Source organism: Myxocyprinus asiaticus, chromosome 35 (genome assembly GCF_019703515.2).
Source record: "Myxocyprinus asiaticus isolate MX2 ecotype Aquarium Trade chromosome 35, UBuf_Myxa_2, whole genome shotgun sequence".
Lineage (NCBI taxonomy): Eukaryota > Metazoa > Chordata > Actinopteri > Cypriniformes > Catostomidae > Myxocyprinus > Myxocyprinus asiaticus.
Window position 1 is genome coordinate 4030080 of NC_059378.1, and position 14142 is coordinate 4044221.

Sequence of the window (14142 nt, forward strand, 5' to 3'; positions counted from 1 at the left end):
TTTAGCTTATACAGACAAATAAAAATGTTGATCAGTAATATAAATATAAAAAAACTAATAAAAAATAACCAGTTTCAGCACAAAAACAAATAATAAAATCATAGGCATTAAGCAATAAAATAAATTAGAGGTACATGTGTTGTAAGATGACACTCATGCACACACATGCACACAAATAACGGGGTAAAATCATGTCAGCTAATAGTATGTTACACATCTACTCACTACTGCAATGGCAGTAAAACACTAAATTCTTTGGGAGAGGCTCTGCATCTTTAGACCGAACTGAAACAAATTTCTCCAACCATATTCTGCCATGTTCATGAAGAAGTGGCAAGGCAACATTAACCAATGCCTCTTAACAGTTTACAGCAAATTCTCTTAACAGATTTATATGACCAATTTGCTTCTCATTTAGTTGTCAATCCAAAGAATTCATATTTTTTTAATGACACACTAGGGTTACACTAGGGTTGGTCATGCCAGCTTGAATAAAACAGTGAGGTCAGTTCATTGGGGTTAGGGTTGGGTTTGAAATGTAATGTTGTATTTGAGAACAAACTCTGTCAAGTGTCCTGTTTCAAAATCTTAGAATTAAAAATATTGACAGTTTAATGCAGTGCAGTACTCTTGCTATTTGACTTGTCCAAGATTTGAGTTCTGAAAAAGCTTTGTTACTTTAAATTGAGTTTTTCTTTTTCTTTTGTTTACACAAAAACTTTTCTTTCACTATGACATGTTGATAAGGTTTCTGACCCTTAATTTATGGTCTTACTCTCAATTATAATAAAGAACATGTTGGGTGGATCATTCTGTCTTTCATGCATGTCTACTTTATCACTCTCACAGACATTTTGGATGTGAATAAACCATCCTCTGTGGAGAGCTGACTCGAAACGACGGAGACTGCCATCCTCCGAAGTCATGTAGAATACAAAGGACCATTTGTCTGGGTCATCGGCACAGATGTTTTTCAGCTCGCTTTTAGTATAACTCTGAAATAAACATAAGCAAGAGTTTAGTTTACCTGGCACTTAAAGGACATAATTTATACTTCTACTGCAGGTAAACATGAAATAATGAAATAAAATCATCAATAGGACTAGTCAATTAAACCTTCAACATCCATCTTCAAAAATCATATTCAACAAGAAACACATTGGCAATGAATGAAACCTACCTCGACTTTTAAAGTCTTCTTATCTTGCTCAGTAGTGCAGCGGAAGAAGTTGTTGGTGCCAGTGAAGTTCAGCACAACAGGAACACCCGCATTGCTGTCCAGAATGTTGACCATATAGTAGTAGATGGTGATTGGTGCTGAAAAACAAAAAACAAACAAAAAAAAACACTGCACTGAAAAATATGTTGAAAATATTGCTTTTGATATAATCAGAAACAAGGCCAATGGCAGTGATGGTAACCAGCAGAATTTTAGCATGATCCAAATAATCGGACAGCAGAACTATGATTTTAGGATGTAGGTAATAAGGTGTTATTCCAAAGATTTAAGGATTTTAAACAGCTTTTTGTAATTTTTTACCAACTTGGTGGCATTGTCCACAAACTGATCGACTTCATCAACTTTTTTGGGAGGCTGTGAGACACTCTTTAATTCTCAGATGAAAATTCAGAGACTTCCCAATCAATGAGTTTGGGAAACATTTTTACCAAACAGTTCTAGGAGCTACCATAAGGTCCAAGCCAGAAAAATAAAAGCTTAGTAGGACTGCTAATATACAGCAAGAATATAATAGAGTAATTTCCCCCCTCAAACATGAATTTACATTAATTGATACAAACCTGACATGGTGTCCTTCAAAAATATCTGCTCCCTCCATGGGGTGATGTACTTGCCCTTGATGTAACTTTTCAGGTACAGATTACTCCGTTCTTTCATCATTTTCACAATCCGTGAAGGATCTGAGGAAATGGAAGCATTATTGTAGTGTTATTGCAAAGTAAACTGGTTTCTAGACATCAATTATCATGAAAATAATCAGATACAGATTAAAATCTAATTTCTTACTAAAGGCAATCTCAGCTGTCTCAGGCATGACAACAACTTCGTTAAATTGGCAATCTGTCTTTCCACAGTTGTGGCAAGGGTTGTCAGCATCCGAGCCCCGAGAAACCACCATGGAGAAGCTTGTGTCACCAAATGAGACAAGAAGCAATTCTTCATCACTGAAACAGTCATCCTCGATGTCCATATCTTCCCACTCTTCTTCTGGATGTGGTGTTTCCTGGTGGCCACCTGTCCCCAGATTTTCCTCTTTTACCATCATCAGGCTGAACTTTATGACTGTCGGCTCCTTTTTGTATGCTCTGATCTCCTCAGATGTACACTCTGTTTGTACCTTGCAGGGATGATGGATAGTCTAGAGTGTACAGAAAATCCACATCAAGTTAACCAAGTTCAGACAGATGTATTGTTTCTCAAATAATCACTCATGATGAGGTGGTCTCCAGAATATGTTTCAAACACCACCCTCACAAGACCCTCACAACCAAAAATGTATGTAAAAAGTGCAATTTCACTTCTCTCTCTTCTGTGTATATTTGAGTGCATTAATGTGTGGATAAAGTCTGAACTCACCAGTAGGGGGGATCCTTCAGACAGAATCTCTGCAACTGCTTCTGGACGTAAACCCTCAGTGTCTTTCCCGTTTAGCATCAAGAGTTTATCTCCATTTCTGAAGATAGATAGATAGATAGATAGATAGATAGATAGATAGAAAGACAGACAGACAGACAGACAGACAGACAGACAAATAGACAAATAGATAGATAGATAGATAGATAGATAGATAGATAGATAGATAGATAGACAGACAGACAACAGAATAAGATAGATAGATAGACAGACAGACAGACAGACAGACAGACAGACAGACAGATAGATAGATAGATAGATAGATAGATAGATAGATAGATAGATAGATAGATAGATAGACAGACAGACAACAGAATAAGACAGACAGACAGACAGACAGACAGACAGACAGACAGACAGATAGATAGATAGATAGATAGATAGATAGATAGATAGATAGATAGATAAATAGATAGATAGATAGATAGATAGATAGATAACAGAACAAAATAGATAGACAGACAGACAGACAGTTAGACAGACAGACATCAGAACAAGACAGACAGACAGACGATAGATAGATAGATAGATAGATAGATAGATAGATAGATAGATAGATAGATAGATAGATAGATAGATAGATAGATACACAACAGAACAATATAGATAGACAGACAGACAACAGAACAATATAGATAGACAGACAGATAGATAGATAGATAGATAGATAGATAGATAGATAGATAGATAGACAGACAGACAGACAGATAGACAGACAGAAAGAAAGAGAGAATGAGAGATAGACAGACAACAGAAAAAGATAGATAGATAGATAGATAGATAGATAGATAGATAGACAGACAACAGAACAAGATAGATAGATAGATAGACAGACAGACAGACAGACAGACAGAGAGACAGACATCAGAACAAGACAGACAGACAGACAGACAGACAGACAGACAGACAGATAGATAGATAGATAGATAGATAGATAGATAGATAGATAGATAGATAGATAGACAGACAGTAGACAGATAGACAGATAGATAGATAGACAGACAACAGAACAAGATAGATAGATAGATAGATAGATAGATAGATAGATAGATAGATAGACAACAGAACAAGATAGACAGATAGTTAGATAGATAGACAGACAGACAGACAGATAGACAGACAGAAAGACAGAGAGAGAGAATGAGAGACAGACAGTTAGATAGACAGACAGACAACAGAAAAAGATAGACAGACAGACAGACAGAAATAAAGAATGAGAGTCAGACAGACAGTTAGATAGACAGACAACAGAAAAAGATAGATAGACAGATAGATAGATAGATAGATAGATAGATAGATAGATAGATAGATAGATAGATAGATAGACAGACAGTAGACAGATAGACAGACACAACAGAACAAGATAGATAGATAGATAGATAGATAGATAGATAGATAGATAGACAACAGAACAAGATAGACAGATAGTTAGATAGATAGACAGACAGACAGAAAGAAAGAGAGAGAGAATGAGAGACAGACAGTTAGATAGACAGACAGACAACAGAAAAAGATAGATAGACAGACAGACAGACAGAAATAAAGAATGAGAGTCAGACAGACAGTTAGATAGACAGACAACAGAAAAAGATAGATAGATAGATAGATAGATAGATAGATAGATAGATAGATAGATAGACAGACAGTAGACAGATAGACAGACACAACAGAACAAGATAGATAGATAGATAGATAGATAGATAGATAGATAGATAGATAGATAGATAGATAGATAGATAGATAGACAACAGAACAAGATAGACAGATAGTTAGATAGATAGACAGACAGACAGAAAGAAAGAGAGAGAGAATGAGAGACAGACAGTTAGATAGACAGACAGACAACAGAAAAAGATAGATAGACAGACAGACAGACAGAAATAAAGAATGAGAGTCAGACAGACAGTTAGATAGACAGACAACAGAAAAAGATAGATAGATAGATAGATAGATAGATAGATAGATAGATAGATAGATAGATAGATAGATAGATAGATAGATAGATAGATCATTTAATGATGGATAGATTTAGAAAGTATTTAGAAATAATTTATTGTATCACAATAATCTCACCTTAGAAAAATTCCATTGTTATAGTTCAAAAAGTTCTTCACTTCATAGGAGTGTTTCCCTTCACTCTCAGTATGGAGCAACGTCACACCACCGCTAACAAGACTCCCCTGAAAAATTTCACACAGACAATGTTTCCACCTACTTACTAACATAGATGTCAATTGATTGCTATTTGTTTAAACAGCTAGATAGATTTGCATACGTCAACTTACTACAAAAATTGCTTACCTCTGCTGCCATGTTGATCTCAACACCGATTACAAGGATGTGTAAGTGTGGCTCTAAAATACAGCCTTTTTAAAGTCAGTAGACCTAATAGTGCGGAAGGAAGAGGAAGCTGCGTACTGATGTCCAAAGCATGTGGTTTGCTGAAAAAGAAGAAGTGTTCTGTTTTAAGGGAAGACAAAAAAAGTGTTACCCACATGGAGGTAATATGATAGCTGTATGTCATATTCATGTTTTTGTTGAAATAAAGAACTAGCAAAGTTGCTTACTGCCCAGATTTGTTCAGTAACTCACTGTGTGAGAATCAGTGGCATAACATGTCCACAGTGCTACAAGCTGCTCGCTGAGGTATCTACAAGTCGAACTGACTAAATCACAAACCAAGGGCTCAAACAGTCGATTTGTTTTGTAAACTGGTGAACTACATGTGTAAAGCTGACATTGTGCTACAAATGCTGTTGACTGAGCTTAACTTGTATTGAACCCGGAATATTCCTTTAAATGCCAAAGCAAGAAAGACAAGAAAAAAAAAAAAAAGAAATTCAGGAAATTTTGTTATAGATATTTGACATTTAATGCACTTTTACGGCAAAAATAAGTAGCACTGTCATGTGCATATTTGTGTGCTTCAGGAAGTGCCACTTTCTCTTGTCTTTTACAAACATCACTCACAGAGGAACAGTTATTCAATTGAAATTAATAAGCATATTTCATTACTCCCAAACCAAGATGCACACTAAATACACATCAGGATCACTCATGTGGGTGAAGAAAATGTCCTGGTCCAATTTTACTTTGATATCAAAAAAGACTAATAAGAAATTATATTTTGCATACATAAAATGAGGCCTATTATATTTTTCATACAGAAAATGAGGCCTATTTTTAGGGCCTTTAAAACCCCTTAAACACTATAGACCCGATGGCGGGTGCTATGGGGGGGGCGATATATCATGAAAAAGTATAAGCTTAAAAAGTAAATGTCTCTGTACATATAAGTCATGCATATGATGTATCATTTGAACTTTTCAGAGATAACATCACTTCTGCATTTATTTGACTTAAAATAACAAACGGTCTCAGAACATTAGCACTCCCAAGAGGTAATGTGGTAGAAATATGTATATAAAAATAAAAGTCCTTCACATAGCACATAAATGGAAAAGTTATATATCAAATGAAAGCTCTCACTCTCAGGAATGTGACTGTACCATTAATTTATTTGCCCTAAAACCACAGTTCGAAAGATTTTCAAAAGAATCACAAAGTGAAATATGATTTCTGTAAGTCATCAAATACAAAAGTCTATTTTATGCTCCAATAGGCTAACTGCTGCTGTAAGCCCCAAGCAGCTAAAAACTTTATATCTGCTTTTACCTTAGGAAGTTCTTTAAACAATTTGCCATTGTTTACTTGTCTGTGAGCTTGCTTGGCTGAATAATCCAATGTTATATCTTAGATGTCCAAAACAAAATATGTCATCCAGAAGGAAAAGAATGCAAAACATAAATAAAATCATCTATCATCTTCAAAGGGAAGATTGAGCTTCTAGTCCACTCAGAGGCCGAGATATTCAATGAAATAACAAGGGTGGTGCTTGAACTGAAAATTAGACTGAATGTCTATGGATGAGCACATCTATGAGGGCTAAAATGAGACTTGTCAAAGTGAGATGAAAGTGAACAGAACCAGAATTATATGGTTACAAAATTAGGACAACAAAAAAAGTAAAAAAAAATAAAAATATTCTGTTTATCATAAGATTATAAACACAATATTATTTATGAATAATTGGAGTCTTTTTTTCATTATTATTTGGGCGGTTCTCTGAAAAATGAGACCAATTTTTTGCTATTAGTCCACAGTATGTGTGAATGGTGAGCTTTTACATTTGAGTGTGAAAAATTTCAAGCGGCAGCCCAAAAATGCACCAGAGCTTAAGGGGTTAAGATTTTTAACATTGTGAAATTATTGTCATTACAGTTAAGCATATTTTATCCTCCAGTCCTTATTCTCTCATCATGTACTCACCCTCATGCCATCCCAGAAGTGTATGGCTTTCTTTTTGTACAGAACAGAAACAAAGATTTTAAGAAGAATATCTCAGCTCTGTAGGTCCATTCAATGCAAGTCAACTGGGACCAAAACTTTGAAGCTCAAAAAAGTACATAAAGGCAGCATAAAAGTAATCCATAAAACTCCAGTGGTTTAATTCATGTCTTCATGTCTTTGCTTTTGTACTACAAATCTCCACTTTCACTTTCACATTCTTGTTCTTTTGTTTTGGCATTTCACAATCTTTGTGAATATCGCCACCTACCGGGTAGGGAGGAGAATTTATAGTAAAAATGGACTTAAATATTGATCTGTTTCTAACCCACAGCTATCATATTGATTCTGAAGATATAGATTTAACCTCTGGAGTCTTATGAATTACTTTTATGCTGCATTTATATGCTTTTTGGACCTTCAAAGTTATGGTCACCATTCACTTGCATTGTATGGACCTACAGAGCTGAAATATTCTTCTAAAAATCTTCGCTTGTGTTCGACAGAAGAAAGAAAGTCAAACACATCTGGGATGGCATGAGGGTGAGTAAATGATGAGTGAATTTTAATTTTTGGGTGAACTATCCCTTTAAGTGTCCGGACAATAATGTCACAATGCAACTAATCCTAATGGTCCAAAATGTAGGCTTCATTTTCTTATTTTTATGTTAAGAATAACTTTTTATTATTATTATTATTTCTGATTTGGGGTTAACTATGACCAGGACATTTTCTTCACAGGTTTTATGAGACTCACTCTTGTGTGTTCTGATGAGGGAACACTGGCCCGATTATTTTGATTCTGCACTAAAAATCCCACATTTTTGGTCTGTGTTGAACTTTTATTCTAAGGTACCAAATATTGACCTTTCTTCTGATCCTAAACTGCTCGCCATACTTAAATACCTACAGTCATTACTGAATTAAGACAATCCAAAATGGGATGATGATAACCATCTTAACAGTTTGGAACTGGCTTTCTGATTTAGCAGTGTGGAGAAAATTATGAATGAAATCATTAAAAAATCTGATAGTTATTCTCAGATTTGGGAAACTTTTCTGAATTATTAAGATTGAAGGCAATAATGTTAATTATATGTTGAATTTATAACAAAAGGCTAACCTAAAAGGTAAAAGTGCTGCTTTATTTATTGAAACACAACATTCATTAGTTGACAGTGACAGCCACACAATACACACACATTACATTTTGACTCTGTGGTTTCCTGCTCCAAATCCCCAGCCAGTGTTAGTCATTTACGCATTCATACCACTACAGACCGCACACCAACAAAAAAGTCACATAGAAGGCGAAAACAGTACCTTAATGGCCTTCTGACACAAACAAGTATAAGAAAAATTCCACAAACACCCTCAAAGTAGTTCAAAGTTTACATATGGGCACACACACTCACAATTATTGTAACAGACATGTAAGAAGATCCTATAGCCACATCCTCACAGCAAACGCCAAAACCCAACTCAACCGACCTGAGCTGAAAGAGAACAACACTGATATTTTGGCATGTGCAGAAATGTTACATCAAGATGCGTATATATCTGCTTACTCTTTGAATGTACAATAGGCCTTACAACAAAAATACAACTACACACTCATGTACAGTACAGTGTGAAAACAGCTTCATCTCTCCTAATCTAAATTATTTTAAGTAATTCTTAAAATAGTCCAGATATTTAAAAGAAAAAGATTCTGTTCAGACTTAATTTGTAACTTTACAGGTAAGTAACACTTCAAAAGGATATCAGAAATTGCATGCTTGTCTGCTATTTCCTGTTTGTAGCTACATGCGTTGTGTCAGACTGCCCTCTGCTGAGCTTCCAGTTTAAGTGGAGATAAGAAAAGACAGATAAAACAGCATTCCTTATTGCCATTATTGTACCAGATAACTGCAGTAATGCTATGCATAAAAAAATGCCTTGTAACTGATAATTTAAACCACTCTGGCTTTAACTTTGACAATATTTACTGTACCTCAGAGATGGAAGTGTTTAAAAAATGTAAAGAATTATTACAGGAATATTCCAGGTTCAAGTTAAGAATAATAACTTGTAACAGGTATCGCTGACAGAGAACGCTTGCAGGTCCCCGACCCTCTTGATGGAGGTGAGTGCAATCAGGAGGGCCGTCGTCAAGGAGAGGGCTTTCAACTTGGCTGACTCTAGCGGCTCAAAGGGGGCTCTGCGAAGGCCCATGGAGAGATCCCATGAGGGGAACAGGCGTGGCCTAGGAGGATTCAGCCTCCAGGCACCCCTCAGGAACCTGATGATCAGGTCGTGCTTCCTTAAGGACTTACCGTCCACTGTATCATGGTGTGCCACTATGGCGGCCACATACACCTTCAAGGTGGAGGGGGACAGCCGTTCCTCCAGCCTCTCCTGCAGGAAGGAAAGCACTGACCCGACTGTGCATCTCTGAGAGTCTTCAGCTCGGGAAGAACACCAATTCATGAACCGACACCACTTCAGGGTATAAAGCTGCCTCGTGGAGGGAGCTCTGGCCTGAGTGATAGTGTCTACCACTGCTGGTGGTAGGCCACTTAGGTCTTCTGCATCCCGTCCAAGGGCCAGACGTGGAGGTTCCAGAGGTCTGGGCGCGGGTGCCAGATGGTAACCCATTCCTGAGAAAGAAGGTCCTTCCTCAGGGTAAATTCGCCAGGGAGGGGCTGTCATGAGGAGCATCTGAGAACCAAGTATGAGAACCAAGTCAGAGGTCTGAGAACCAAGTCTGGGTGGGCCAATACGGGGCCACGAGGGTGACCTGCTCCTCGTCCTCCCTGACCTTGCACAGGGTCTGTGCAAGTAGGCTCACTGGGGTGAACGCATACTTGCACAGCCCCCAGGGCCAGCTGTGTGAGGGGGGCCCCCATCAGAGAATACCAGAGCAGGCAGTGGGAGGTTTCTCGGGAGGCAAATAGGTCTACTTGTGCTTTGCCAAACTGACTCCAAATCGGCTGGACCACCTGGGGGTGGAGTCTCCACTCTCCCCTGAGCATCACCTGCCACAACAGCACGTCCGCTGTGGCATTGAGGTTGCCCGGGATGTGCCAACACAGTCATGGTCCTGTCCAGAAGCCAGCGGCTGCGTGCCCATTGCACACGGCGCCCCAGCCTCGCTTGGAGTCATCTGTTGTAATGACGACGTGGCTGGACACTTGCTGTAGGGGAACTCCTGCCCAAAGAAATGCAAGGTCTGTCCAAGGGCTGAACAAGTGGCGGCAGATCAGCGTGATGGCCACGCGATGTGTGCCGTGGCGCCATGCCCATCTCGGGACTCGAGTCTGAAGCCAGTGCTGAAGTGGTCTCATATGCATCAACCCTAGTGGCGTGACCGGCACCGAGGATGCCATATGCCCCAGGAGCCTCTGAAAGTGTTTCAGTGGAACCACTGTTCTCTGCTTGAACGACTTCAGGCAGTTCAGCACCGACCATACGCGCTCGCTTGTGAGGTGCGCCATCATCGAGACTGAGTCTAACTCCATGCCCAGACAAGTGACCCGAAGCCCTAGCCGGCTCAGGTGCCTGAGCACAAGGCCCCTGTGTGTGCACAGCAACTCTCGAGAGTGAGCTAGAATCATCCAGTCGTCGAGGTAGTTGAGTATGCGGACGCCCACTTCCCTTAACGGGGAAAGAGCTGCCTCTGTGACTTTCGTGAAGACACAAGGGGACAAGAACTGGCCGAAGGGGAGGACCTTGAACTCCCAGCCATCAAAAGCAAACCGTAGGAAGGGTCTGTGTCGAGGTAGAACCGAGACGTGAAAGTACGCGTCCTTCAGGTCTACCGCCACGAACCAATCTTGATGCCGGACACACAGCAATATGTGCTTTGGCGTCAGCATCTTGAACGGGAGTCTGTGCAAGGTCCGATTCAGAACTTGCAGGTCCAAGATTGGCCACAACCCACCGCCTATTTTCGGTACGATGAAGTAAGGGCTGTAAAACCCACCCTTCACTGAAGTAAAGCAGATGGCGCTGAACCGGGGCCAGCACCTGGCGAACTGAATTGCGTAGCCGAGTCGGATGATCCTGATCAACCACCGCGATGGGTTGGAAAGCGGTGGTTGGCCAGGACGAGGGGCACTATGGGGACGATCGCGTTTAATGTACCTGTGGGTGGGGCCTCGCGGTGGGAGGGAGCAGGTGTTGCCACGTTGAGGAGCCTCGCTTCGTCTCGAACTCGTGGCTGTACTGAGGGGACCCTCGAAGCACTTACCTTGCTCCATGTACCCGGTGTCGGGGGGGTCAATGATGGGGGAGGAGGGACTTTTTGACTGTCCTCGTAGTCCGTCACAACCACCTGGCCGTGGGTGTGAGTGTGGTGCAACCGGATGCGTGAAGGCAGGGGGATCCGCGTTTGCGGCTTCTAAGTCGCATGTGCTCAGTACCAGGTTGCCGTGATAACGGTGGTCGTAAACACTGGCTATGTGACCCAGGGAGTGAGGAAACTGCTCTTTTATTGAGAATGTGGGTACCGCAGCCCGTTCGGGGTGCGGCAAACATAAAAGAAAAGGAAACCAACGATTTACCGGGGGATGGAGTGGTCTGGATACCAGCTCTGGGTTTGCAGCAGACATCTCGCTCCCTGGGTCGTCCATTTCAGGGGCCTCGTGCCGGTCCTCGTGCCGGCCCATGAGACGGGGGGCGTCAGCTTCCTGCGGGAGGCTCTATGCTGGGGCCTTTCGGCACCGCCTGGGCTTTCGCCGCCGCAGGGGGACGCCCTTGGCGAGCAGATGGGATACGGGATCTTGAGCGGCGCCGGGGCAAGATGTGTTGTATAGCCTCCGTCTGCTTCCTCACCACCGAGAACTGCTGGGCGAAGTCCTCGAAGGTGTTGCCGAATAGGCCGATCTGGGAGATGGGGGCTTTGAGAAAACGAACCTTGTACGCATCCCTCATCTCGACCAGATTCAGCCACAGGTGGCGTTCCTGGACCACGAGGGTGGACATCACCTGCCCAAGTGCTTGCACCGTGATCTTTGTCGCCCGGAGGGCGAGGACGGTTGCCAAGCGCAGCTCCTGCATCACATCGGGATCAGGACTACCCACTTGCAGTTCCTTTAGTGCCTTGGCCTGGTGTTCTTGCAGGAGGGTCATGGCATGCAGGGCAGAGGCGGCCTGACCAGTGGTGCTGTAGGCTGTGGCCGTCAGAGATGACGTCATCCTACAGGCCTTGGAAGGGAGTGCTGGGCGATCCTGCCAGGTGGCTGCGCTTTGCGGGCACAGGTGCAACACAACCACCTTATCCACCTGAGGGACCTCCGTATACCCGTGGGCCGCCCCGCCATCGAGGGTAGTGAGAGCGGACGAGCTGGGAGGTCGGTTTCGGGCAGAAAAAGGTGCCCTCCATGACCTCGTCAGCTTGTCGTGCACTTCCAGGAAGAAAGGGACCGGGGGGCGGGTGTGGCTGTGAGTGGCGCCCCAAACCCAGGAACCAATCATCTAGCCGCGAGGGCTCAGGGGAGGGTGGAAGGTTCCACTCCAATCTGACACGCTGCGGCCCGGGCAAGCATGGCGGTCATCTCGCCGTCAGCCTCAGACTGGGCGGGCCGACCCGAAGGTGGCAGCCCAGTCGAGTCCTCGGCATCTGACATCACCAGTACGCTCTCCGATGCAGCGATCAAGCACTCATCCCGCTCCAAGCTCCGAAAGGGACACTATGCTGGCCCTGGGGCAAGCTGGTCTCCTCTCGGAACTCGCCGGGGACAAACGAGCGTGCTGGGGAATGGGAGGTCTGCGGGGATTTACCCGGGGAGCCACGCCCATTGAAGGCCCCAAATCGCCTCCTGCACCAGCCGGGCCAGCCTCGTACCCAGAGGTAGAAGGCACGGCACGGGGGGCAGCTAGAGTTGCTTTCCCCCGGAAGAAGGAAAGCCACGACCGCAATGTTGCCATGGTCATATTCTCGCAATGAGAACATGAACCATCCACGAATGCTGCCGCAGTGTGATTACGATCCAGACACGTGAGGCAGCGCCCGTGGCCATCGGAAGCGGAGAGATAGCGACTGCATCCAGGAATCACACAAAGACGGAAAGGCATCTTGAAAAAGACGCATCTTTAAAAAGATATTCATATGTCAATGTGTTTGCTCTAATACAGAAAATATACTCTTTGCAGGAATATAAACTCTCTTGGTGCTGTCGAAGCGCCCAGGGACGTAATCTCCACAGATCTGTGCAGAGGGAGAGAAAAGCCGCTGGAATGCACCGTATATCCAACAGCAAACACTTCTTGGGAGGTGAATGGACCGGTAGTGAAAGATAGCTTGCTGACACAACTGCTCGGCTCCGAAGAAAAAATTTGAATAAGTGGTTGTGAGCCAGCTCCTTTTATACTAGTATGTCCAGGGGAGTGGCATGTAAATTCCACTCACCAATTCTCATTGGCCTTTTCTCAAAGATCTGAGGTGTTTGAGGCTCCCAGGGGCGACCCCTAGTGTCACTACATCGACACAACATCGAGTGAGTGACATAATGGGAACAAATGTTCACAACACAAAGAAATGAAGTCACATCAATTTACAAATCAAACAAAATTTCACAACACAAAGAAATTAAGCCACATCAATTTACAAAGCAAACAAATTTCACAGCACAAAAAGCCACAACACAACAAAATTTAGCCAAAACACAATAACATTTAGCCAAAATACAAAAAAATTTAGCCAAAACATGAATAAATTAATCCACAACACAACTAAATTAAGCCACAAAACAAAGAAATTAAGACAATTATTAATTTCTTTGTGTTGTGGCTTAATTTCATTATGTTGTGAACTTTTGTTTGCTTTTAAATTTCATGGTGTTGTGCACCTCTGGGCCACCATACATAGTGGCCCCATTCACTTCCATTGTAAGTGTCTCACTGTAACCCAGATTTTTGCTTTTTTTTTAAAAGAAAAGCAGGGATGAGTTTAAATTATAATTTTTTTGTATGATAATCAACATTATTCCAAAAATATGGATTGTGCTTAACTTTTATTGAATACTGAATTTCGTGTAAATTTAACCCTTGAAATTTTAGCCCCAATTCCAAAAATTACTTTTTTTTTTCTTTCAAAGAATATTACCTGTAACCAAGGGTGTAGAATCCAGGGGGGATGTTGGGGAGGTGCAAGCAAGTAC

The 14142-nt window shown here is 41.9% G+C and overlaps 1 protein-coding gene across 1 annotated transcript; it reads right to left on the bottom strand.

The window, feature by feature from the left end:
• Positions 1–718: 718 nt before the first annotated feature.
• On the bottom strand, positions 719–5094 carry LOC127426214 (uncharacterized). Its single transcript, XM_051672876.1, has 7 exons — positions 4955–5094; positions 4727–4833; positions 2597–2693; positions 2027–2378; positions 1801–1920; positions 1181–1317; positions 719–995 (listed from the first exon to the last, which is right to left on the bottom strand). Exons 1-7 carry the CDS (start codon positions 4964–4966, stop codon positions 759–761), a joined length of 1062 nt encoding a protein of 353 aa, XP_051528836.1. The 5' UTR covers positions 4967–5094; the 3' UTR covers positions 719–758.
• Positions 5095–14142: the final 9048 nt, after the last annotated feature.

Excerpts from the sequence above, each read along its gene's own strand:
- LOC127426214 (XM_051672876.1), bottom strand. Across the intron at positions 2,379-2,596 it reads CTGAAGGATCCCCCCTACTG|ACTATCCATCATCCCTGCAA; the intron begins GTGAGTTCAGAC and ends TGTACACTCTAG. Across the intron at positions 996-1,180 it reads AGAAGACTTTAAAAGTCGAG|AGTTATACTAAAAGCGAGCT; the intron begins GTAGGTTTCATT and ends TGTTTATTTCAG.